We start from the raw sequence: 26,726 nt of genomic DNA, 5'->3' as shown, positions 1-26,726 counted from the left end.
CGTGCATAATCTCTTTGGTATGAGCTGTAGCTGACAGGTTTTATTTTGATCATGTGCTTACTTAATTTTTCAAGCCCTATGTATAACTTCCACATGATCAGCCATTACTGCCACAAAAGAAAATCATAAATCAACAGACATTCACTCTCCAATTCCTTCTTGACTTTAAGGCTATGTCTACACTCCAGCGTGCTTTCAAAAGGTGATCTTTCGAAAGCCACTCTTCAAAAGATCGCCTTTCAAAAGCCCACGTCTACACACAAAAGCGGATCAAGATTGCGATCTGCCCTTTTGAAAGATCGGTCTGCTCTTTCAAAAGAGCGTCCACACAGCTACAGCAGCCCTTTTGAAAGAATGGACCAAGGAAACACCACGGATGGGCTCGCATGGCGAACAAGCCCTTCTGGGCCCTGCAGCTAGCGACTCCCTTAAAGGGCCCCTCCCAAGCACCCTAGCCCTACACACACTGTGGCCTGCAGAGCTGTCACAACCCCTGCAGAGCCTGAAGCTGCCTGGAAGTAAGTTGTCATGGATGGCCAGCAGCAGCTCCTCATTGTCAAGGAGGCCACCTTCTCCTGGGGGCAACCCTCCACTCATGCTGGGATGCTGAAGCCCCTTGAGCCAGGATCCCGCCAGCATTCCTCCCAAGCACCCAGCTGCCTCTGGAGCCACTCCAGCAGCATGGACTGGTGGAAGTGGTTGGTGCTTGGGGACTGGGACGATCCCAGGTGGGTGCAGAACTTCTGCATGAGCAGGCAGAGGTTAGAAGAGCTCTGCCACTGGCTTGTTCCCATGCTGAGACACCAGGACAGCCACATGTGACCCAACCTTTCCCTCAGAAAAAATGGGTAGCCATCGCCATCTGGAAGCTGGCCACCGTGGACAATTAGCAGTCAGTGGGTCGCCAACCCGTGGTCGGCACGGCCACTGTCAGGGTTGTCACCATAGAGAAAAGGCATGCTCAGGGCATCAGTGCCTTGGCAGGATGCACATCCCTATCTGTGCCTCAGAACACAGAGCCAACACCTACATGAATAGGAAGGGCTACAACTTGGTAGTGCTCCAGGTGTTGGTGGACCCAAGGGGATGCTTCTGGGACTTTTAGGTGGGCTGGGAGGGCCGGACACAGGAGGGATGGGTGTTCTGGAATTCCAGCCTCTGCCGCCAAATGGAGGCTGGGACATACATCCCACCACGGTAGCACAAGTTCTGGGACATCACCATGCCCCTGTACATGGCTGTGGAAGCCACCTACCCCCTGCAGCCCTGGTTAATGCAACCCTATATACTGGCCACCCCAACCCCTCTCAGGAGCTGTTCAACATGTGCCTGAGCGAGGCCTGCCATGTGGTGGAGAGGGCCTTCAGGGCACCTTAAAGCCTGGTGATGGTGCCGCCTTGTGAGGATCAAGGTCGGCCTCCAGAATGTCCTGCAAGTGATGGGCGCCTGCTGCATCCTTCACAACACTGTGGAGGGCAAGGGTGAGGCATTCCCTCCGCAGTGGGCAAATGAGTCCAGCCCTGCCCCAAGTCCCACCAGGACAGGATCTACATTACAGAGGCGCTCCGGGGGGGACTTCACACATGGGACACAGTGACACCCCACCCCCAGCACCCCCCGCAGGCCCTACCGCACATACACCTCTCACCATCCCCTCATCACATCCCCCCCTCACCATCCCCCAAACAAGAGGACAGGACTCGGGGTGGTGCAAAAATAAAACTTAACAATAACTGTGTGGTTTGTATAAACAGCAACATAAATCTACCTACAGTGGGGAGCAGGGAGAAACTATGTACAATGGGGGGACTGGTCAAGGGAGAGGCGGTGCAACTGGAGGTGGTACTCAACTTGGGGGGACCTCAACGTAGGGGTGGGGGTGGATGGCCATGGATCCATCAGCCCCAGAATACCCTCCCACCCTGGCCCCGGGTCCCTGGTGGGGCTAGGAAGTGGAGCAGCACGGGGGGGGAAGGGGCATGGGCAGGCCTGGCAGAGAGGGTGGGGGCGGGGAGGCTCAGGTGGGAAGCAGGCGGGCCAGGAGCCCCAAGTGCTCCTGCAGGACCGTGGTCATCTCCCGCAGGTGGCTCAGCAGGTCATCCCATGTGGCTCTCCACCATCCATGCTGTGCCTTGTCCATGCAGAGATGTCACTCAGCCAGCTCTGTCTGGTAATGGGTGGCACTGTCCTTGCTGGACCGTTGTTGGGCCCTCCTACTCCAGGCCCGTTGCAGTGCAGGTGGGGGTGGTGAGTGATCCCCCATCTTCACTGAGCTGTCCAGGACCAGGGATGGGTTGGGGCTCTCCCGGCCCTCTTCTGGGGCAGCTGCAGGGATGGAGAGGAAGACACAGTCTGTCCTGTGCTATGGCACAAGGGCCATATCCCCCTCACACCCCACGGGCACCAGCTCCTGTCCAGCAGCAGGGGTATCATGCTTGCTGCAGGCGTCCCCACCCACATGGGGTGGTCCCCAGCCACAGTCCATCCCCATGCACACCCACCCACCCCCCCGTGCGTGTGGCTCACGGCACTGTCCAGGGGGTGGGTGCTGAATGTTGCCAGGTTTTAGTGTGCTGGGAGCCACAGCCACCTCAGCTGTACCCTGCCTGGGTCTGCTGGGCATGTGGTGTCCCACTGGCAGCTGTGGTGTCCCCACCCCATGGGCTGGGATGTGTGCCCAGCTGGGTGCTTACCGTAGGGTCCCTCACCAAGGTCTGGCAATGCCTGGCTGCCCATTGCCTGGCTTGATGAGCAGGATGGGCGCTCAATCACAAGATCCCCCTCGGCACTCGAGACCTCGATGGCTGTTTCTGGCTCCGGGTACATGGGGCATTCTGTGGGTCTGGGCTCCTCCTCATCCCGGGGTGCAGCTCATCTGCCACAGAATCCAGGACGAATGGCTGGGGGAGCTGTCGCTGGGCCCCAGCAGGCAGCAGAGCTCCCTGTATTAGGGGCAGGATACGGGATCTGTTCCTGGGTGTAACCCTGCCTCAGATCCTTCACCTTGCTGTGTACTTGCTTCAGGGTACGGGTAAGGTAGCGTCAGGCAGACATCCCTTTGCTAGGTGGGCGAACGCAGCATTCTGCCACTTCAGCCCCAATCTCCTTTAGGACCGCCTCTTCTTTCCAGAGCCCAAGCAGGTCTCTCAGCTCAGGCATCCTTCTTTTCGACGGCTGCTCAGAGTCCTGTGAGGGGGAACCTTGGGGCTCCTGGGGTGGCTGAAGGCTAGCATAAGTAAACGTTGCTGCTCTGTGGCTGCACTGAGGGCATGCTGTGGGAGCTCATGGGTTTGCTGCTCCTAGCACACACTCAGCTTTCTGGGTCCGTGCGGCTTTAAACATGGTTGGACGCAGTTACCAGAGAGCCTCACTGCCACTGGCGAGGGCATCTCCATGCACCAGCTGGCTGGCACCATCGAGGACTGCTCTTTTGAAAGAGTGGCCCATGGAGCGTCTACATGTTTCCTTTCAAAAGACCCTTTCGAAAGGCGCTGCTCTTCCTATTACGGAATCAGAGGAACACTTTCAAAAATGCCACCGTGTTCTTTTGATTTTGGATCAAAAGAGCATGTTTTCTGTGTAGATGCTCCATGTGCTCTTTCGAAAGAGGGATGGATTTTCTGCATGTACTTGCAAGTGTAGACAAAGCCTTAGAGACAGGAACCAGGTCCATTCAGACCAGTAAAAAACTCCTGTTTTAAAGAATGCAGAAACCATCTATTTTCACTAAATCTGTGCCATCTTATGTACCAAAAGATGAACTTGCACATCTGCATTATTATACCTGAAGAATAACAATCTACTACAGCAGTTCTAATCTGGGCATAAATGTATCCCTGAGGGTACAAAGAGGCTTCCAGGAGGTATATCAACTCATTCAGTTGCCTTCTTTTAAAAAAGGCTATAGGAAAAGCACTAGAAAAGTCATTACAAACTACAATTCCACTCAAGCAGTGTATTTTTTTATACTGCTCTATATACTCTATCAGTACTTATCAACTTGGGGTTTACAATTTATTTTATAATTATAAACAGAAGAGTCTTTGTAATGAAACAAATGTAAAATCCTTCTTGCCACAATGCTTCAGAGATTTAAATAGGTGGCTTGTGCCTTCCACAGTTTCCCCTCCTCAGAGTTTAATGACCTATGAGCAAAGCATTACGATCCATCCAGTAAAGTGAGAGTTGTCCCTGGAAAGTAACTCCAAGGCTAGTGCAAGTCCTTTGCTTAAATAGCTAAATCTCAAGATGTAGATTTTTGCCAAAATAGGGAACATGTCTATAAAATTAAAAGCTCCAAACTTGTGAAGTATTCATTTTTCCTGATTCACTAGCCTTATGCATGTTCAAAAACTTCCAACATAATAGATTTACCCAGAAAGTGTTCCCTTCAGATGCACTGATAGTTTACCTGCAGTTTATCCTCATGGTTTGTGTGAGTGTTAGATAGGTGCCTGAATTCCTGGGTCAGGCGGAAGCAGTGCTTAACATGTTCTGGAGATACAAAATCTTCTGCTACTTTAATGCAACTGTACAGATTATGAACCTGAAAAAAGCAGTTGTATTAGATCAGTGGTTCCCAACCTGGGGTCCGTGAAAAAAAGATGATAAATAATAATAATCAGAAAAAATAAGTTTTAAATAAATGGCAAAATTACAATCATTTCTTGTTTTTAAATTCCATATTTTCCAATAATGTTACTAATTGCTGTCTGAAAATCTATGCTATGGTTTCCTTTTTCATTTAGTGAAGTGTACAGAACGCCTAGAATTGACTTTGATGGGTGGGGAAAGGGAGCTGTGAAGGGTTTGCAGGGGGTGATAAGCAGCTGCACTAATGAAAAGGTTAGGAACCATTGTATTAGATGTTACATTCACAACAAAGACTGAATGGCCCAAAACAGAACTAATGCAAATGAATTCCACATGCAGTGAATTCTTACACACATACACACCCCTCTACCAGAAAGAGAAGGAAACACTTCCATTTTCTGAATGACAATTCACAGAATAGTATCGGAGGGGTAGCCATGTTAGTCTGGATCTGTAACAGCAATGAAGGGTTCTGTGGCACCTTATAGACTAACAGAAAAGTTTTGAGCACAAGCTTTCGTGAGCACAGACTCACTTCATCAGATGCTGGTCTTGGAAATCTGCAGGGCCAGGTATAAGTAAGCCAGAGCAAGGGTGGGGATAACAAGGTTAGCTCAGTCAGCAAGGGTGAGGCTTACTACCAGCAGCTGATCTGGAGGTGTGAACACCAAGGGAGGGGAAACTGCTTTTGTATTTAGCCAGCCATTTGCAGTCTTTGTTTAAGCCTGAGCTGAGGGTGTCAAATTTGCAGATGAATTGTAGCTCAGCAATTTCTCTTTGGAGTCTGGTCCTGAAATTTCTTTTCTGTAGGATAGCTACTTTTAAGTCTGCTACTGTGTGGCCTGGGAGATTGAAGTGCTCTCCTATGCGTTTTTGAATATTGCCATTTCTGATATCTGCTTTGTGTGCGTTTATTCTTTTACGTACACCCTCTCAGCAATCTTCTGGAGTCTGCCAAGGATGACGCGAGCGAACAGTTTACCAGTGACGCTTAGGAGGGAGATTCCACGGTAGTTGTTGCAGTCACTTCTGTCTCCTTTGTTCTTATACAACGTTACAATGTTAGCGTCACGCATATCCTGTGGAACCTCACCCTCTTTCCAGCACAGGCACAGTAGCTCATGTAGGGGTTCCAGGAGTGTGTCTGCGGCACATCTGATTACCGCTGATGGTATACCATCCTGACCGGGGCCTTTCCTGCTGCAATGCTGTTGATGGCTCTCTTCAGTTCATCCACAGTCGGTTCTTGATCCAGTTCGTTCATAACTGGTAGGAGCTCGACGGCATCGAATTGCAGTGCGGATTCCGCGCAGAGAGGTCTACCGTCAACATGGTCTTCTCTCTAAGGCAGCTACAGCAGAAGTGCAGGGAGCAGAGAAAGCCACTCTACATAGCCTTCATCGACTTGACCAAGGCTTTTGACTTGGTCAGCAGGGATGGTCTGTTCAAACTGCTCCACAAAATAGGCTGTCCTCCACGGTTACTGAAGATGATCCAGTCGTTCCACGAAAACATGAGAGGAACCATCCAATATGACGGCGCATTATCGGATGCTTTCAGAATCAGGAGCGGCGTCAGACAAGGATGCATGCTTGCTCCAACATTGTTTGGGATCTTCTTCGCACTCCTCCTGAAGCACGCCTTTGGATCTTCAACAGAGGGCATCTTGCTGCACACAAGATCTGATGGGAAACTGTTTAACCTTGCAAGGCTGAAAGCTAAGTCTAAGGTGCGAGAAGTCCTCATCAGAGACATGCTGTTCGCAGACAATGCTGCTGTAGTGTCTCACACAGAAGACCAGCTTCAAAAACTGCTGGATCGGTTCTCCAAAGTGTGCAAGGACTTTGGGCTTACCATCAGCCTAAAGAAGACAAACGTACTCCGTCAGGATGTTGCTGAATCCCCATCAATCAGCATTGACAACTATACGTTAGAGGTCATCCACGAGTTCATTTACCTTGGGTCCACCATCACTGACACCCTGTCGATGGACACCAAGCTAAATAGGGGGAATCGGAAAAGCAGCCACAACTCTGTCCAGACTCAGCAAGAGAGTGTGCAATAACAACAAGCTGTACACTCACACCAAAATGCAAGTCTACAGAGCCTGCATCCTCAGCACCCTCCTTTATGGCAGCGAGACTTGGACCCTGTATGCCCGCCAGGAAAAGAGGCTGAATGTCTTCCACTTGCACTGCCTCAGGCGCATCCTTGGAATATCATGGAAGGACAGAGTGACCAACACCGCCGTCCTCGAGCAAGCTGGAATCCCAACCATACACACCCTCCTCAGGCAGCGTCGACTCCGCTGGCTTGGCCACGTCCACAGGATGAACGATGGAAGGATTCCAAAAGACATCCTGTATGGTGAGCTAGCCTCTGGCAAAAGACCTCCCGGACGCCCCCAATTGCGTTACAAAGATGTCTGCAAGAGAGACCTCAGAGACGTAGACATCGAGCTGGACAACTGGGAAGATCTAGCAGATGACCATAGCAGATGGAGGCAGGGGTTACACAAGGGCCTTCAGAAGGGCGAGTTAAAGATCAGACAGCTAGCAGAGGAGAAGCGAGCGCACAGAAAGCACAATAAGGACTTGCCAGACACCCACTACATCTGCAAGAGATGCAGCAAGGACTGTTTACTCTCGTGTGGGTCTTTATAGTCACAATAGACGCTGTAAATGAAGTCCTGAATTGAAACTTTAAAGGGGGCGATCCATAGTCTATGCAGACTGAAGGATGCCTAAGAAGAAGAAGAAGAAGATTTTTTTATGTAGAGACTGTCCAGTTTGTCCGATGTATATAGCACAGGGGCATTGCTGGCACACGATGGCATAAATTATATTGACAGATGTGCAGCTGAATGAACCCACGGTGGTGTGGCTGATCTGGTTAGGTCCTGTAATGGTGTTGCTGGTGTAGATGTGTGTGCAGAGCTGGCAACGAGGTTTGTTGTATGGATGGGTCCCTGAGTTAGAGTGACTGTGGTGCAGTGTTTTGTTGCTGGTTAGGATTTGCTTCAGGTTGGCAGGTTGTCTGTGGGCAAGGACTGGTCTGCCTCCCAAGGCCTGTGAAAGTGGGGGATCATTGTCCAGGATGGGTTGTAAATCCCTGATGATGCACTGTGGAGGTTTTAGCTGAGGACTGTAGGTGATGGCTAGTGGTGTTCTGTTGGTTTCTCTCTTGGGCTTGTCCTGTAGTAAGAAGCTTCATGGCACACGTCTGGCTCTGTTGATCTGTTTTTTCACTTCCTCAGGTGGGTATTGCAGTTTCCAGAATGCTTGGTAGAGGTCCTGTAGGTGTTTGTCTCTGTCGGAGGGGTTGGAGCAAATGCGGTTATATCTTAGTGCTTGGCTGTACACAATGGATCGTGTGGTGCGTCTGGGATGGAAGCTGGAGGCATGAAGGTAGGCGTAGCGGTCAGTGGGTTTACGGCACAGGGTGGTATTGATGTGGCCATCGTGTATTAGCACCGTGGTGTCCAGGAAGTGGATCTCCTGTGTGGACTGTTCCAGGCTGAGGTTGATGTTGGGGTGAAAGTTGTTGAAGTCCCGGTGGAATTCCTCCAGAGTCTCCTTCCCATGGGTCCAGATGATGAAGATGTCATCAATATAGCGTAAGCAGAGACGGGGTGTTAGTGGACAAGAGCTAAGGAAGCACTGTTCCAGGTCAGCCATGAAAATATTGGCATATTGAGGGACCATGCAGGTACCCATAGCTGTGCCGCTGATTTGAAAGTATATATCGTCGCCAAATCTGAAATAGTTGTGTGTGAGGATAAAGTTACAGAACTCAGCCATCAGATGTGCTGTAGCATCATCAGGGATACTGTTCCGGGCAGCATTTATTCCATCTTTGTGTGGGATATTGGTATAGAGAGCCTCTACATCCATGGTGGCTAAGATAGTGTTTTCTGGTAGGTCATCAATGTATTGCAGTTTTCTCAGGAAGTCAGTGGTGTCTCAGAGATAGCTGGGAGTGCTGGTGGCATAGGGTCTGAGGAGAGAGTCCACATAACCAGACAGTCCTTCAGTGAGAGTGCCAATGCCTGAGATGATGGGGCGTCCAGGATTTCCACGTTTGTGGATCTTGGGTAGTAGGCAGAATAGCCCCGGACGGGGCTCTAGAGGTGTGTTGGTATAAATCTGTTCTTGTGCTTGTGTAGGGAGTGTCCTGAGCAGATGGCGTAGTTTCTTAGTGTATTCCTCAGTGGGATCTGAGGAAAGTAGCCTGTAAAATTTGGTATTGGAGAGTTGTCTGGAAGCCTCCTTCTGGTAGTCAGACCTGTTCATGACGACAGTAGCGCCTCCTTTATCTGCCTCTTTGATTATAATGTCAGGGTTGTTTCTGAGGCTGTGGATGGCATTCTGTTCTGCATGGCTGAGGTTGTGAGGCAAACGATCCTGTCTCTCCACAATTTCTGCCTGTGCACATCGGCGGAAGCATTCTATATTTAGAGGTTAGGGTTAGGCACAACTATTTCAGATTTGGCGACGATATATACCTTCAAATCAGCAGCACACCTATGGGTACCTGCATGGCCCCTCAATATGCCAATATTTTCATGGCTGACCTGGAACAGCGCTTCCTTAGCTCTTGTCCACTAACACCCCATCTCTACTTACGCTACATTGATGACATCATCATCATCTGGACCCATGGGAAGGAGACTCTGGAGGAATTCCACCGGGACTTCAACAACTTTCACCCCAACATCAACCTCAGCCTGGAACAGTCCACATAGGAGATCCACTTCCTGGACACCACGGTGCTAATACACGATGGCCACATCAATACCACCCTGTGCCGTAAACCCACTGACCGCTACGCCTACCTTCATGCCTCCAGCTTCCATCCCAGACGCACCACACAATCCATTGTGTACAGCCAAGCACTAAGATATAACTGCATTTGCTCCAACCCCTCCGACAGAGACAAACACCTACAGGATCTCTACCAAGCATTCTGGAAACTGCAATACCCACCTGAGGAAGTGAAAAAACAGATCAACAGAGCCAGACGTGTGCCACGAAGCCTCTTACTACAGGACAAGCCCAAGAGAGAAACCAACAGAACACCACTAGCCATCACCTACAGTCCTCAGCTAAAACCTCCACAGTGCATCATCAGGGATTTACAACCCATCCTGAACAATGATCCCCCACTTTCACAGGCCTTGGGAGGCAGACCAGTCCTTGCCCACAGACAACCTGCCAACCTGAAGCAAATCCTAACCAGCAACAAAACACTGCACCACAGTCACTCTAACTCAGGGACCCATCCATACAACAAACCTCGTTGCCAGCTCTGTACACATATCTACACCAGCAACACCATTACAGGACCTAACCAGATCAGCCACACCATCGTGGGTTCATTCAGCTGCACGTCTACCAATATAATTTATGCCATCATGCGCCAGCAATGCCCCTGTGCTATATACATCGGACAAACTGGACAGTCTCTACGTAAAAGAATAATTACGCACACAAAGCAGATTATCAGAAATGGCAATATACAAAAACCCATAGGAGAGCACTTCAATCTCCCAGGCCACACAGTAGCAGACTTAAAAGTAGCTATCCTACAGAAAAGAAATTTCAGGACCAGACTCCAAAGAGAAATTGCTGAGCTACAATTCATCTGCAAATTCGACACCCTCAGCTCAGGCTTAAACAAAGACTGCAAATGGCTGGCTAAATACAAAAGCAGCTTCCCCTCCGTTGCTGTTCACACCTCCAGATCAACTGCTGGTAGTAAGCCTCACCCTTGCTGACTGAGCTAACCTTGTTATCCCCACCCTTGCTCTGGCTTACTTATACCTGGCCCTGCAGATTTCCAAGACCAGCATCTGATGAAGTGAGTCTGTGCTCACGAAAGCTCATGCTCAAAACTTTTCTGTTAGTCTATAAGGTGCCACAGGACCCTTCATTGCAATTCACAGAATTGTATACTCAGGGATGCAAAAACCTCACTACATCGCCTATCTCTCCATAGTATATTCTATAGCAAATGTTACCAGTTCACATATTACCTTCTTAAAAATGTGCTGTAAAGTAAATTCATGGAACATCAAGCTCATATACCTGCAGCTTGGGACATCATGGTATAGTATTCTAGCTACCATAGATTTAGATGGTCAAAATGATGAGGCTCCTACTACTTCCTTTGGTGTCTCTTTGGTGGCCTAAGGAGATCTCCATATCAGAAAATTTTTCATTCACATTAATCCTAACTGTTTCCTTTCTTAATTTCATCCCATTATTTTATACATCCACCCACAATATACTGCATAATTTAGTTAGTTATTTATAATGCGCTCAATATGATGCTTTAGAACTATCAAGTAAGTCGTGTAGAACTACCAACAGCCTTATTTCAGAGTTCTTTCGGGATCCAAAATATAAGTCCAAACTACTACTGCTCTGTAGTGTTCCAAATTTACTTGCTGTCATCTTTATGTCCTGTAAAGCATGACATTTACCTGGTGGGGGGCACCTGCAGGAATAAACACAGCATCTCCCAGGAACTGCACTATTGCCCAGCCTTGTACTCCATACTCCTCATAAAGACGTTTACGTAGGGTTTGGTCCAGGTACCAACTTTGGTCATGAATTGGATCATGATCCGGGGGATTTTCTTGGCCTTGTTCTTCACCAACCTAAAACAAATACACAAAAACATTTATAGTTATAGCAGTTGGTGCTACTTCTCAAAGTATTTTGCATCAACACACTGGGGACAAACAGGATTGTAAGCTACTTCACTATGTGACACTACCAGCTCTCACCATAAACACTTTTAAGGTCAAGGCATATGTACCAGTAATCATCCCTTCCACACTCACCCAAGGCGTTAGCCTAGGGTGGAAGGTGAGGTTACCCTGTGAAGTAACAGGAGTTCTTTGAGATGGCTGTCCCTGGGAGTGCTTCACCTTAGGTGTGTCAGCACTACTGTGCACATGGGCCGAAGATTTTTGCAGAAGTACCCCTCAGCCAGATGCCCGTGTGCACACAGCACAGGCTCGAAACGGCTGACAGCTATTGCGTATACATGGGCAGCCTGTCACCTCTGTTCTTCTCCGATCCAGACACCTAGGTAGAAATCCAAAGCAGAAGGGAGGTGGATGGGGGTGGAGCACCCACAGGGATAACTAGCTCGAAGAATGCCAGTTACCGCACAGGGCAAGTAACCTCTCCTTCTTTGAGGGGCCCTGTGGGTGTTCCACCTTCGGTGACTACAGAGCAGTTTCAAGGTTCGGAAGTGGAACCTTCGGCTGCTGTGTGTCGGCTGATAATAGTATGGAGTGGCCGAACTTAGTCTGAGTCACAGTAGGGTTGTATGGCATAGTGACATGTAAAAGTATGCACGGAGGCCCACACTGCTGGCTCTGCATGTCTTCTGTGGATACTTCCTGGAGAAAGGCAGTAGATGCAGGCATTGCCCTTGTGAAATGTGCCTGAAGGTTCACAGGAGGCCACTGATTAGCATTAGAGTAGGAGAGTCTTATGCAGCCGGAAATCCACTTAGAGAGTCTCTGCTTGGAAATGGGCATGTCATGGGACCTGTCGGCCATGGAGGCAAACAGTCGAGTCATCTTATAGAAATCTTGTGTTCTTTGCAGGTAAAAGGCCAGTGCTCACCGGACATCCAGGGCACATAGGGACCTGTGCTTGTCACTGGCTTGTGGTTTGGGGAAGAGTACCAGTAGGTAGACTGGCTCATTACTATGGAACAAGGTGAGCACTTTCCCAAGAAACTTAGGGTATGTATATAGTACTATTTTGTCTTTGTAAAAGATTGTGTAGGGAGGCTCTGACCTCTCGCACCCTGCATGCCAGTGTTATTGCCACACAGAAACCTACCTTCATGGAGAGATGTAGCAGGGAACAGGCGGCCAATGGTTTGAAGGGTTTCCCTATGAGAGATGTGAGAACTGAATTAAGGTCCCATGCTGGTGTTGGGTCCTTAATTGGGGGAACAAGTTTTGAAGACCCCTCAGGAATCTTTTGTCTGAAAGGTCAGACAAGACTGAGCAGTCCTGAATTGGTGGATGGAATACCAATATGGCAGCTAGGCGGACCCTAATGGTGCTTACTGATAGGTTCATTTGTTGCAAGTGGGTCAGGTAAGCGAGTACTTGTGGAATCCCTGATTCATAGGGTCGCATGATTGTGATTGGCATGCCATAAAATGCTGCCATTTTTGAGAATAAGTCTTTCTTGTTTTTGGTCTTCTGCTATTTTCCAGGAGTATGCGAATATGCAGGGGGCATAGGAGCTCCAGATCCATCAGCCAACCAGGTACAGTGCATGCAGGTGTACGTGGTCGAGAACTGGGTGATGAATTGAGCCACTCTGCTGAATGAGGAGTATCAGAACTGGAGGGAAGCAGCAAGGATACCTGGAGAGGAGCAGCAGGTTGGAGAACCAGGTTTGTCTGGGCCATCTGACCATCTTTGTCCCAGGGCTGACCCTGTAATTGTGTTGCTTTCCCCTCTGCTTTGCTACATCCATTATCAATGAGTTGCAGCATGGGTGAGAGGAAAGGAATTCTCACCCAATGAGGCAATGTAGTATTTGCACTCTAGCCTCTCTGAAGTGGGCATGATCAAGACTGGGGTACTCCAGAGGAGTATGGCTGGATCTAGCAGAGCCTCGTTAATTGGTATTGCCCATCTGATGTGTGTAGATGTCTGGAGATTGTCAAATTGTGTTTGACGTCCCCTGATGTTCAAAGGGGTATTTCAAGCTTGTCTGTGACTCTCCTAAACATGTCCTGAAAGGACTTGAAATCATCACCTGGGTGGCAGGTTGCACCACTGTAGCAGCCAAAGCCAGAGAGGACAGGTGTGAAGGAAAGGGGGAGGATGAGCGATCCTCCCCCTTGAATGTGAGGCACATTCTTCGGTATCAGATAGCCTAGACTTGGTAGATGAATGCTTGCTGGTGCTGGGTCTGCCCCTCAGTGCCAGGAAGGGTTGTTGCATGGGCTATGGCAAAGGCTGCTGTCTCTGAATGCTGCCCTGGGGTCTCAATATGACCAGCTGGGTGGGAGAGGTCGGAGTGCCCAGTGGCATTGCCAGTGTTGTGGCTGTGGCAACTTAGGGCGCCTCATTGTACTCTTCTGAGGACGAATGTTGTCCTCTGCATCTGAGGAACTAGAAAATCTAGCTGCCTGGGTGTCAGGATAGGAGAGCCTTGGGCTATGTAAAAAACTCTCACTCCGGGAAGGAGTGCCTGGAGCAGAGGTAACAAACAGCTCTTCCATAGAAGTGTAAGGTAGGACTGGGGGGTGTGGGAGGGGCACGGATACCGGAGGCCCCTGTGCCATTGGTACTGAGAGAAGCGGCTATAATGACTGGCAGAGTTTTGGTGCACTTCTCCGGTACCGGCTTCTCAGTGCTTCTCCCTGCACACACTGGAGAAGTGAAAGCAGATGCCAGTGTACTCTGGTAAATTACCAGCTTATTCTGCTGATCTGAGGCAGAGGGCTTATCAAAGAGCCTCACTGCTTTAGATAAGGAGAGTTGGGACCTCTCCCCTTCTTTCACCTCTTGGGCAAGGATACCTGGGCTGCCCCCTTAACTGTAGGGAGGGCGGCAGCGCAGTGTTTTGAGGCAGTCCATTGCACTCTCAGGGACACAGAGCCCGATGAGACATGAGACCTCTTCTTGCCTCTAAAGGATTCCCTCTCTTTGTAGGGCTTGCCCAAGGCAAAGCCCTGTCAGTGCTCTCGACCCCCTGTGGGATGCACCTGAGCGGGGCTGCGGGAGCCAAAGCCTGCTCCATGAGCCAGATGCAGAGCTGCTGCTCTCTGGCTCTGCGAACCGTTCTGAAAGTCTCCTGCAGTGAGGACAGCCTTCCCTTTTATACTGGTGTCCCAAACACCGGACACAGCAAGAGCGGCAGTGTCACAGGGATTGAGACGGCGCAGGCACAGTGCCTTTTAAAGCCTGGAAAACCAGATATGAGTGAATGGCTGGCTGCACTTTAAAGAGGAGCTATCAAACGGCTGTAGCCACCTGAGGAGAACTGTGTCAGTGGCTCTCTTTGTTGTCAGCTTTTTCCTTCTCCTCCTTTGTTTGAAGCTTTCAGAGTGTGTCTGATGTTTACAGAGTCTGTTTCAAGACTCTTCTTATCTCTGATTGATTGTCTGTTTTTTGGGTCTGTGGTGGCTGAGGGAGCATGAGGGAAGCACGATCAGAGCCCGCAGCAAGAAGAGAAGAACCGGGGTGACAGGCTGCCCATGCATGCACAGTAGCTGTCACAGGCATCTCAAGCCTGTGCACTGTATGTGCAGGCAGCTAGCTAAGGGGCACTACTACAAAAGTCTTTGGCTCGTAGGCGCAGTGGTGATGACACACCTAAGGTGGAGTACGCACAAGGACCCTCGAAAAAGTAATTTATATTTCTCATGTTTGGGCATAAACTCATTCACAGTTTTCTCAAATTGTGATATGGTGCCCACAGAGATTTACTAATACAAATCATATCCAGGCAGCGTGATAGAAATTTGTCAGTGAATACAGAACCAGACGTACATGTCATGCACTCAAAACACATTAACCAAAGAGGGAAACATTAGGGATTTCTGTACATGCTTATGAACATCAACTGCAACAGACTCAACTTGAATCTTAACAATCCTTCACTGTGAAACTTTCCAGGACCCTGTTATGCCACAAACTCCTTCAAATCACCATCTACCTTTCGGAGAAGCTCCCGGATCTTCTCAGCATCCTTGGCAGCATAGATGTGCCACAGTGCTCCAGGCTTCTCTTTCCCTTCATGGATACGCTGTTTTGTCACATCATCAGCATCTCCCTCATCAATTGTTTTCAGCACTTCTGAAAGGAAGACACACACAAAAGCTGAACGAGGTTGCATGAACTTACAGCTCCTGAATTTAACATGCAAAAGTCCGCATAACAATCTTTGACCTTGCGCCTGCTAACAGTTAACTGGAAGGAAGCAAGATAATTTAGTCATAAGAAATCTCTAGTTTGAGACTACATTAATTTTTATTTCCCTCTCCCCAACCCAAAACAAGATATCGATCACCACCATTGTTTTCATAGTAATATCCTGGAAAAACCATTAACAAGCGCACCTGTGGATGTTTACTGAGATATAGCCCAAGTAACTAAGGCATTTGTTATAGCTGGAAAAGAATTCAAGGCCCTTTGAATGACCCATGAATGACCTCCTTCCATACCCCAAAATGTCCAAAGACAATTATCTAAAACATTACCATCATCATGGGCTCCATCCCCAATGGGAATGCCAACATATACCATGACGTTAACAGCATCAGACACATCCAAGTGGAGATTGGTTGTACCAACTCGTCTGTCTTCTGCAGTTATTAACCCTATGGAAAAAGAGGGTGGTGAAATGATAACTATTGTAAAACAAGCAAGCTCTAATTCCTACAAAAATGCCATAGGCTTAGAAAGGTGGGAATGCTTCCCACTATGGCTGTGTCTACACTAGCTCCCTACTTCGAAGGGAGCATGGTAAGTAGGGTGTCAGGAGATTATTAATGAAGTGCTGCGGTGCATATGCAGCACTTCATTAAGCTAATTCTCCCCCATGGCAACTTCGAAGCTGGCTTGTGTGTAGCTGCAGCTAACCTGCCGGTACTTCCGTGGAGGAGAATTAGCTTAACAAAGTGCTGCATATGCACTGCAGCACTTCATTAATAATCTCCTGACACCCTACTTACCATGCTCCCTTCAAAGCAGGGAGCTGGTGTAGACACAGCCTATGCGTGCTAATCTAGCGTTCTGCTATCACCTCAGCAACAATGGTTAACTTAAAATAGAGCTGAAAATATTTATTTTTCATACTTGGATCAACATGAAAAAATGCAAAATTTACCAAAGGCAAGTTAAAAGTTTAATACAAAAACAGTATGTTAGAAATTTAGTCTGTCCCTGTTTACAAGAGGGATAATTAACTCTTTGAAGATAGAAGTCTGAATTTGTGCTCTGCAACTTTTTGCATCTTCAGGTGATGTGTTCCCAGCTATAGCTAGACTTGCTTTAGCAGTGCTGGAAGCAAAAATTCCTTCTCCCCTGCTTTATTGGGTACTTGCATTTACAACCTCATTTTCTTCTCTTCTCCCATTTTCTGTCCCCTCCCCTTCTTTTTTCTTTATCTTCATTCAGGAAACCTCCTACCAAAAAGCACTATGCAAAATTTTTCAAAAAAGAAAAATTAACAAAGCCAATTTGATACTTGCAGATCATCATGGTGTTACTCTGTTTATCTTCTTCACAGAACTCTGTGTTTCCTGTCTATTTAAACTGTACATTCTTGAGAAGAGCTTTTCTTAGGGCTTGCCTTCATATACTGCACAGCTGCACTACTCAGGGGTGTGGACTGATAACTTTCTAACTTCCTTGTCTCTGAATGTTAACTGAGTGTTGATGTCTTCAGGCCACTGTTTTTGATTAAGCACACGAGTACATTGCGTTAAATCAACATCTTAACTATTGAGCAACCTTTTTTCAATCAAGTCTTTTTTAACTGTGTGTTAAAACCATCTGGACCAAATCGGAAGATAATATTTGTCAGCTTTGATGGCATTATCAGAATAAGGGCCCAGGATTGTGTGTCTTTCTTCAAACACTTGTACAAGGGGTTTTCTCTTTTGATCTACTCTGCACGAGTCCATATTTTGCTCTTGCAGGTCCCAAGCTCAATTCAGCTAATTCTTGGGAGAGCATCACACATCTATCCTAGATCCAATATAAATTCTGTAGATATAAAACTTTTCACTGTAATCCCTCATATGTACATTTTTCTGTTTTGTCTCTCGTAGAATCCTGCTTTGCTTCTTCAACATGTTGTACCAAAACTTCATAGTTTTCCCACACTGCTGAAGCTGACCAGACACTAGGCGCCACCATTTTTAACAACCGAACCTCCAGCAAGCTCGCACACACTTGCAATTCTTTGGCGATATGTGAAATGGAACATAAAGCCTATCAATAAATACTTTAACTCCTGTTGATTCCTGAGACTCTCTTTTTTACCATACCACCAATCGACAGTTCTAATCTGTGATTAGCACAGTTCAACACTAGCAAAGGAAATTTGTTCTTCAGTAGTTTATTATGCCACTGTTATACCCCAACATCACAGATGCACCATAACATACAACACCAACTAAATAATTTTTCTAGTCGTCTGTAATCCCATAAATCTGACAACAATCAAGTAAATCAAAAATTCCCTTTGCACTAACACTTTGAAGTTTGACCAAACCCAAAAATAAATTTACTGGTGTGTTCATTCCACTATCTATGACACAACTCTAACGTACACAGTTAGGGTAGATTTTTGGCTTAGGGTAGTTGACTCATCAATTATCAATGAAATTTTACTTTGTGAGCTGATGGGTTTTTTTAAAACTAAATTTTTCCTCATCTCATGTGATTTACTATGTTAATACACATGTTGGTTGAATGAAGCAACCCATGCCAATTCTGTGTAGTTCTTGCAAAACACCTTCAGATTCAAAATTATTAAATCATTGGTTTTCTTTTGCCACTTTGTGTGCCATACAAAAATTTGTCAGGGTAATCACTTTTTCCATGAACAGTAAACAGAGAGGTAGCTGTGTTAGTCTGTAACCCACTTTTTTTTAAAAAAAGCACCACTCTCAAGGGTTTCTGTCCGCTTCTGCAACCAATTTTAATGCAGCTTTATGTCCCATGGTTTCCTCGTGACCAAAAAAAATATTTTTGCAAAGACATAAGCAGTTGCTGTTGATTTTCACCAAAGCATGTTACTTCATTGTTTGCCCATTTTTTAGATACTTTCGATTCTGGTCTTTTTTTTTTTCTTCCCAAGAGTTCCAACTTTTCGGAGGGCATACAGCCAAGTATATTATTGAAAACAGATACCCAAATGTATTTCATACAAAAATAATGTTTTGATCCAAAGTCCAGCCATTAAGCCTAGCTTCTGAGGGAAAGAGCTCCTGAAACTTGGAAAACATGATCCAGTAACTGAAGACATACCAGCTGGGGCCCACCTGTTCATCTGAGACCTGCGACTGGTGAATAAACCTTGTGCACAAACAAGTCCCGCATCTTGGCATCTTTATTTTATAGGACAGCAAAGGGCTGACCTTGATGCTCATGGTGATTTACAATGTCAATCACCATTGACAGAGGAAGGGTGTGTGTGTAGAAATGCTCCTAATCCCTCTGAGGCATGAAGTAGTGCTGCTCACCCCCTTTGGCTGGGAGCACAATGGAGGCTGGTATCTGCAAGAGCACTTGGTGGTGTTCTACATGGACCTAATGAGGGGCAAGGCAACCCACGCCAAACCCTCAGGAAAAAGAACATTCATAATTGGGTTGAACACTTCAACCACTTCCTCTGCCAGTAAGTTATGGTCCTGGGCCACCCTCCTTCACAGGTCCTGTTGGGGCTTAGCCATGGAAGGAGGGGACAAGGAGGATCCAGCTGCTGTCTCATCTGGTGACGATAAGAACAAAGCCACTGGGGGCAGGAATAGGGGCTTCTGGGCCCAATGGTCTATTAACATCCACCTCAGGTAGAAGGTCAGGGAGAGTTGTCTGCAGCCATGGAAGGTATGTTCCCACTTTACCCCATAGAGCAAGGAGGAGAGTCATGGGCCACTGAGGAAGCAGAGGGTAGGGCTTGAGCTGAAGGCTTGCGCTGGACGTAAGCTCAGAGTCCAAAAGGGCCATTGAATGGACACTGCCTTTTGCAGGAGGCCACGACTGTGTGTCACAAGCACCTCTGGATACCAGTGAAGAGCGTTCTACTGGGAGCTCTGGGACATTACAGACTCGGCCTCCAATTCAAATGTGTTCCAAGACGCTGACCGAGGAGGACTGGAACCAATGGTGCCACTGACCAGTATCGAGGGGAGTGTCCATGGCTACTCATGACAGCAAGATTTCCACAGTGCTAGCAGTACCAAAGACATCCCTGGTACTGGAGATGGAGGCTTACGTGGTGTCCCGTATGTGGGGAGAGGCACCGTATGTGGGGAGATGGAAAGGCGCCAGTGCCAGGTGAACTACACAGGGCGGTACTGCTGGTGCTGACACTGAAGGCCCAGCAGAAGACACCACAGTAGACAATACCACTCATGCCACAGGAGTAGGGGGCAGGTGTGCCTCGAATGGAGCCTGTTCAGTGAGTTTGATAAGGTCTCCAGTGGCCTCAAAAGTGTCCAATATAGAAGGAAGATCCAAGTCTTCTTCCACCACTATTGGAGACACCGTAGATACCAGACCTCAACAGACGCATCCATGGGCCTGGAATCAACAGTGCTGGGGCCAAGAGACCTGCTCTTGGTAGGCTCAGTACAGTGCAGGCTGACTCTGGGTCCTTACTAGGTTCTCCTGGAGGAGGAAAGACCCCAGTCAGTTCTCTTCTTTTTCCATGGCATCAAGAAGTAATTTTGGTGCTGAAAGAAGTTCATCTACCACATAGGAGATTGGTGCTAGTGATCTCTATGCTTGTCTGCACCTGGTGCTGAGACTTCCAGCACTGAGGACAGCGCACTATGCGCTAATGGAGCTGGGGTTTTGACTTTGGCCTAAGTGCCAATCTCATGAGGGCAAGTTTAAGCCATTGGTCCCATTCTCTTTTAGTCCATACCTTAAGCACCCTGCAAAGACTACACTTATCTTGCAGGTGCCTGCTCCCAGACACTTTAGGCAGGCAGCGTGTGGGTCACCCCACACATATGCTTGCCACACATCACAAACTGAATTTCTGGGGCTTCTGCATGCCCCAGGAGCATGAAAAACAGAAGGAGGATCCCCCACCCACTCACACCTAACTACTGCTAATAGAAACAAACTAATCTAAGATAGTGGCAAAGAGCTACTAAAAACTGCAATGCTAGAGGCTAACTACTTACACAGGCAGAAAGATGGAACTGAGCAGGAATTGGTTTGGGGCTGGGACGGTTATATATGCAACGCTGGGAGTCATCACAACAGGGGCCACCACAGCCAACCAGACAGGTATTGCTAGGCAAAAATCCTCAGATGGCCATGCACATGGTGCACGCACATGCACATATTGGAAAACACATGAGTAATCACTCAAAGAACAGTTCACTTTGTGTTGGACATGAGAACAGACATTGATATATTTGCAACTAATCACCACTTATGATATAGTGAACTTCAATAAGTAGGTTATAAAGTTGTTCAGTTCGGCTATATTTATCCATCAGTGTTTGTAGGCTAAAGTGGGACTTATGCTCCTAAATCACATAGGTGACTGAAAATTCCACACTCCTCTGTCTAGATATGGGATCAGGAGTCTAACTTCATTTTTTCTGTTTGTGTTTTTTTAATATTTTGGACACTAAAAAGTTTTAAATAACTTCTTTAATGTAATGAAGACCTAAACTTTTCATTGTTAACACTGAAGACATTGTTTTGGGAAGATGATGATTTTAGAACATTAAGAAAAAAATTGGATAAATACACAGTTCTCGACTGATACGTGGAAACAGTTCCATAATACTTAATTTTATGCACATAAGCACTTCAATCACCAAAATCCGCATCTGCAAATACTAAGAGAAGTCCTCTGGCACCTTATAGACTAACAGATATACTGGAGTATAAGCTTCCATGGGCAAAGACCCACTTTGACAGATGCATCAGTAGGTCTTTGCCCATGGAAGCTTTGTCTCCAAGCATTTCAATGCTGCTATTCCCTGTGAGTAAAGGTATTTGTATGGACTTGCAGAAGTATCAAATTCTCAATACGGAGGTCACCAGGTTCTCCCAGTGCCTTAAAAAGAGTTGCAGACTATAAAGCTACATATCACTATTCTTGTGCACATTAATATTGTTTTTGCGTCACTACAAATTTAAACACCTTTCTAAGGCGTTAAAATTATACTTGAGATCTTTTGGAGAAAGAAAACAAGAAAAATTGAAGGCACAAATCTCATATTCAACCAATTATGATAAAAGTTGACACATTGCAGGACAGCTTATTGCACTCATTTCAGTCTGTTCAAATTATTCACTGGCAACAGATCAAAGGATAGAGACAATGTGGCAAAGAACAGTGAAAGCAAGCCATCTCCAGACCTTGTCACACATACCATATGCATTGTACATTTTGGGACCCAAATCAGGCCGTACGAAGTAACTTGGCAGCCTAGAGGCCAGATTCAATCTGCCATCCCTCTTGGTATATTCTGGGAGAGGGAGGTTCTCCATCAAATCCTCAAACCTGAAGAGGAACATCAGAGAGAACACGTGTAGGGCAACAGCACCAACAGAACTATATTGCTGAATAACCAAGTATAACAAAGGATCCAGGAGGCACTGCTGTTCAGTTCACTTACCTCGTAGGCATCATGTCTCTAAAATCCTCCCCTGGCGGCCAGTCCTTTAGCTTCAATACCATTGGCTGCCCATCATCTGACCTCAAACGCTCTGCAAGAGACAACGTTTACTAGGCAGGTTACATCCCTTTCCACTGACCTTTGTCTTATTTGTTTAGATTGGAAACTGATTTTGAGCAGATGTTTTGTATATTGCCCAACGTACAACTGACCCTGACCTCAGTTTAGGCTCTCAGGCACTACTAAAATATAGAAACAAGAACAAAAAGAAGTTTTGACTAATCAAAAAAGGGGGAGAAACACCCCACTCTCAAAGCAGAGGCTGAGGGATCCCACTGACCTGCTAAATCTCATCCTGTAGGGTTTGTCCTGTGTCTGAAAGGTGTAGTTATTTTTAAACCATTCATTCAGCCTTACTGTTGTTTCCATTGAGTCCAAAGATATTTACTACTGACTTCCAACAGCAGAAGACACAGATTGATGTTGAATGACTTTGAAAATCCCATCTTACGAAATTTTTGCCAACTTGGACTGGTTCTATGCCACCCGAAAATCTTTTCCTCCTCGTGCAAAAAACAACCGTATATCTGAGTGACGCTCTTACTCAAACATAAAAACCAATACACTGAACACAAATGGAGTGTATAGTTCCCTGTTTCCCAGAACACAGCATATTCACAGAGCAGGACATTTTAGAATTAGACAAGGACACTAAGTCATATCTTCTGATGTGAATGCATGCCCATTGTGGCACATGGAAGATGTTAGAGAGCGCATCCCTTGTGACAATATGATTCCTGCTCTATAGTTTGCTGCCAACATACCATAGTTTGCCCAAGAAATCATTCCTTCCTGTTGCCAAACCTCCCACATCTGAAAGAGGTATTCAATAAACTAGCAGAAAGCCACTCCAAAATACTTGTGCTCCACCAATATGCCTTGACTACCACATACAGAGCTCTGCAGTTGCCTGCGTCAAGGATGAAGAGTGGAAGACAGCGACAAAGGCAACTTTTGGGAACTTACTACCAGTGAAAGCAAAAAATAGAGGCAATGAGCTTTGTTATCAATGTAAAACGTAAAATTAACTTCAGTGTAGCTTACTCACTATAACAGCACAGAAGAAAGGAGGTAAAGACAAAAAAGCTGTGAGAGAAATTAGAAGCCACTGCCGCTCCCCACCCTCTCTGCCTCTAAGCAAGAATATTAGTATACTGATAACCTAGGATAATGAACCTTTGTTAGGTGCATCAACATGCAGTGTTATATTGTTGTAAGACTGAGTTCTCTGCTGTGTGAAATATTTTGATAGCCTAAGCTACACTTGGCTGAGCCTTATTTTCCACCATTCCATCATCCACTCTGCAGTGAACCCCACAGAAGGGAGCAGCACGGAGTTTACAGCAAGAGGGGGCATCTGTTAGAACACAAAACAACCCCCTACTTTCAGGGGGAGCAGAGAAGGGGGGAAGATGGAAGAGGGAAGTAAGATAATGAAATGTGCCACTTTGCCAGGCCTGCACTTACTGGAAATGATTTCAAAGCCATCCCAGAAGTCACGCACTTTCACATCTGAAATTATGGCGCAGTTCCTGCAGTTCACCAGATCAACATCCTGGTCTCCAAATTCCAGGCTGAAGGCCTCTGGTTTCCAGAGCTCTGACTTCAGCTTCTTATGGACTCCAGAAACCAGCACAGGCTGAGGAAAGACAAGCATGTACTCATTTCACAATTTGCCAGATTTATTACATACCCAGCCAAATCTTTCTCATTCTCAAATCCTATGAAATGTGTGACCACCATCACAAAGAAGAAAGGCACCAGAAATCATCTCTCTTTTGAATGTACATTTAATCCTTGCATCTCAAGCACAAAAGCTATTGAGAGTAAAGTCAGTAAAAAAAAAAATTAAGTTTCAGACCTTGGAGGTTAGTCCAATTACACATCCTCCCCAACCCAAGTGGATCTGATAAAGCAATGCAATGCAATTATATGAATCTACATTTCTAATCTAATGGTATCTGTTGCTATATGATAAGAAATATTCCTGTCAAATAATCATATGGAACGCCACAAAATTCAGCTCCATTTTATACCCTTCCTCATGCCTCACACAATCTCAGACCTTCAAGAACAGGAGTAGAATACCTTTTAAAGCACCTTATAAGCTATGAACACAATTCTACTTTCAAAATATCTGTATCTCCAATGAGTAAATCTAGCTATTTTCTCTTACCTGGCCTTGCTTCCAACACTCTCTGAAGATCTTCCAGTTGTTTTTGTTGCTGGGGTCATGGAGACACAAGAGCCTTCCATCACAGAGCCAAGAATGGGAAGTATGTGGATCCAGCACATTTAATCCCATTACCATTTCCTTCACCTCTCTCTGTGTATCAACCAAGTTACTTGCTCGTTTTGCAGTATCAGATGTCTTCTTATTCTCCACCACAGAAGCAATTATATGATCCAGGAAGTTGGGGAGACTGGCTTTGCTCTTGGCCCCCTAGAAGATACAAATCCACAGGACAAGTTTAGTCTTACATAATGTATATAAAGATAACATCTCTTTGGTGTAACAGTGTCTTGTCTTTCAGCCAAGGAAACTCAGTTAGCAGAAGAATCCGTGAACAAGTCAGCATGGAGTGCTATGGGTCATCCTATGCAGTTAAAGCTTGGAAAAATTTCTGAATCGTTTGTTAACCTAAGTAGTAAGCCTACCAACTAAGATGAATAACACCTATGCCTGAAGCCAAATCTCAGTCCCTTTTTATTTTTAAAAGTTCTGACATGTTCACTGTCCACTGTATCCAATTGTATCATTTTTATAAAAAATTAAACACACTAAGTGTAACTTAGATTTTTTGCTTTGTTGTTCCTACTCCCCCACAACACTCAGGTAAGAGAACATATGTGACCCTTGTATGTATAAATAGGGAAACACCAAGTAGGAATAAAGAGGCAGTATTATTTCTGAACACAGCATTAATAAGACCATTACTTGAATACTGTGTCCAGTGCTGGTGCTCACATTGCTAAAAGGACTTTGAAAATTTGGATATAGTTTCAAAATAGATTAAAAAAATGACCTTAATTCTGAAAATCATGGCCTACAGCAGGAAACTTAAGATCAATCTAGTTAATGTATGCAAAGGAATATGAGATCAGTTGATCATGTTATACAAGCAACTTCATAAAGAAGACATTTCTGATAGCAAATAGTCCTTTAGAAGACAATGCATAAATTGGAAGCCGAAGAAGACAAATGTAGACTTTAGAAACAAGACCATATTTTTTTACAAAAGTAATTTGTCACTGGAACAATTTTATGATGGACATGGTGGATTCTCCATTAGATTAAATTTTTAAATCAAGCCTGGAGATGACATTAAAACAGAGTTACTCAAATAGATGTTTAGACTTGATAAAGAAATAACCAGTAAGATTTTATGGCTTGTGTTATGCAGATCACAAGATCATTCTAAACAAAATCTAAACGATTTTCCCCTTTTTGGCTTTAAAATTAATCTGTCCAGAAAAGGGACTATTCAACAATAATTTGCTCCTCCGAATGCATTATGAGAACAGGTATTAAAGGCTGTAACACACTATGTTTTAATTTGACAGGGGCGGGGGGAGGAGATGAGCCCCACTTTTGGAAGATCAAGTGGACAACGCGAATCAGCCACTCACAGAAGTGGCAACCAAGGTGGTACACCAACTGGTTCTGGACTGTCAAGTAGATAGGGTGCCTCCAAGGAAAATCAAGTGGACTATGCACAGCTCTTCAGAGCAGAGTGGGAGGAATGCCTCCTCCCCAGTTGATGTAATACATGGCCATGGAACTATCAAGACAGACACAGCAGTCATGGAAATGAAGTAGAAATGCCAGGCAAGCGAGAAACAGCCTGGAGCCTGCACATGCTGATGTAGAGAGAACTCCTCCGCTGTCCACATTGTCTGAATGGTAAGACATCCCAGGTGGGGCTCCCAGCCCAAAGTGAGGGGTCACGGGGCGTGAAAGGGAACACCCATAAGAATTTTCTGTGAATATAAGAACTAGCAAAAGGAGTTGTAGACGTGGGAAGGCATTGTGACGACCATGTCTAAGCCATTCCAATCATGACAGCTTGCTGAGGCCAACCACAACTGAAGATGGGGGAGACAGAGCCTGATGAACAGAACCACGAACATACATGCTGCCATATAATCCAGCAGCTGAAGATGTGTGGAGCACAATGATGGGGACCTTGGAGAGAGTGTGGGAGCTAGTTGAGTGCTCCAATGAACTCTATGCGCTGAGTCAGGATCAACGAGCACTTTGCTGGGTTAAGCAGTAGACCCAGCTTGTCCAGAGTCTCCCTGGTGAATGCCACCTGAGCCCACAACTGTCAGAGCAGCCCTGCAGGAGGCAGTCATCCAGATATGGGTAGACCTGGACACCACTGTGATGGAGGAAGGCGGCCACTACTGCTTAGCCAGTCAGTCCCCAACCTTTAGCAGTGTTTTGGATTCTTGTGTCCTAAATGCAGCCCTCATCAGATTTCCCATGGCCCAATCCTCCAATTTGTCTAGGTCACTCTGGACCCTATCCTACCCTCCAGCGTATGTACCTCTCCCCCACCTTAGTGTCATCTGCAAATTTGCTGAGGGTGCAATCCATCCCTTCTCATCCAGGTTGTTAATGAAGATGTTGAACAAAACCAGCCCTAGGACCAATTCTTGGGAGAGACTGCTTGAAACTGCTCACCAACCAGACACTG

The 26,726-nt window shown here is 46.3% G+C and overlaps 1 protein-coding gene across 1 annotated transcript in view; it reads right to left on the bottom strand.

Moving 5' to 3' along the window:
- KDM3B (lysine demethylase 3B) overlaps positions 1-26,726 on the bottom strand; it is a 173,944-nt gene that overhangs the window by 8,284 nt on the left and 138,934 nt on the right. The window contains exons 16-23 of the mRNA XM_075009330.1: positions 24,203-24,469; positions 23,494-23,665; positions 21,967-22,057; positions 21,721-21,851; positions 15,847-15,966; positions 15,303-15,442; positions 11,078-11,254; positions 4,412-4,546 (exon numbers count right to left, since the gene is read on the bottom strand). Of these exons, the coding sequence (XP_074865431.1) occupies positions 4,412-4,546; positions 11,078-11,254; positions 15,303-15,442; positions 15,847-15,966; positions 21,721-21,851; positions 21,967-22,057; positions 23,494-23,665; positions 24,203-24,469 (1,233 nt within the window). The remainder of the gene's footprint in view (positions 1-4,411; positions 4,547-11,077; positions 11,255-15,302; positions 15,443-15,846; positions 15,967-21,720; positions 21,852-21,966; positions 22,058-23,493; positions 23,666-24,202; positions 24,470-26,726) is intronic.

Source organism: Carettochelys insculpta, chromosome 15, assembly GCF_033958435.1.
Source record: "Carettochelys insculpta isolate YL-2023 chromosome 15, ASM3395843v1, whole genome shotgun sequence".
Lineage (NCBI taxonomy): Eukaryota > Metazoa > Chordata > Testudines > Carettochelyidae > Carettochelys > Carettochelys insculpta.
This window is presented reverse-complemented; position numbering and strand designations above follow the sequence as displayed.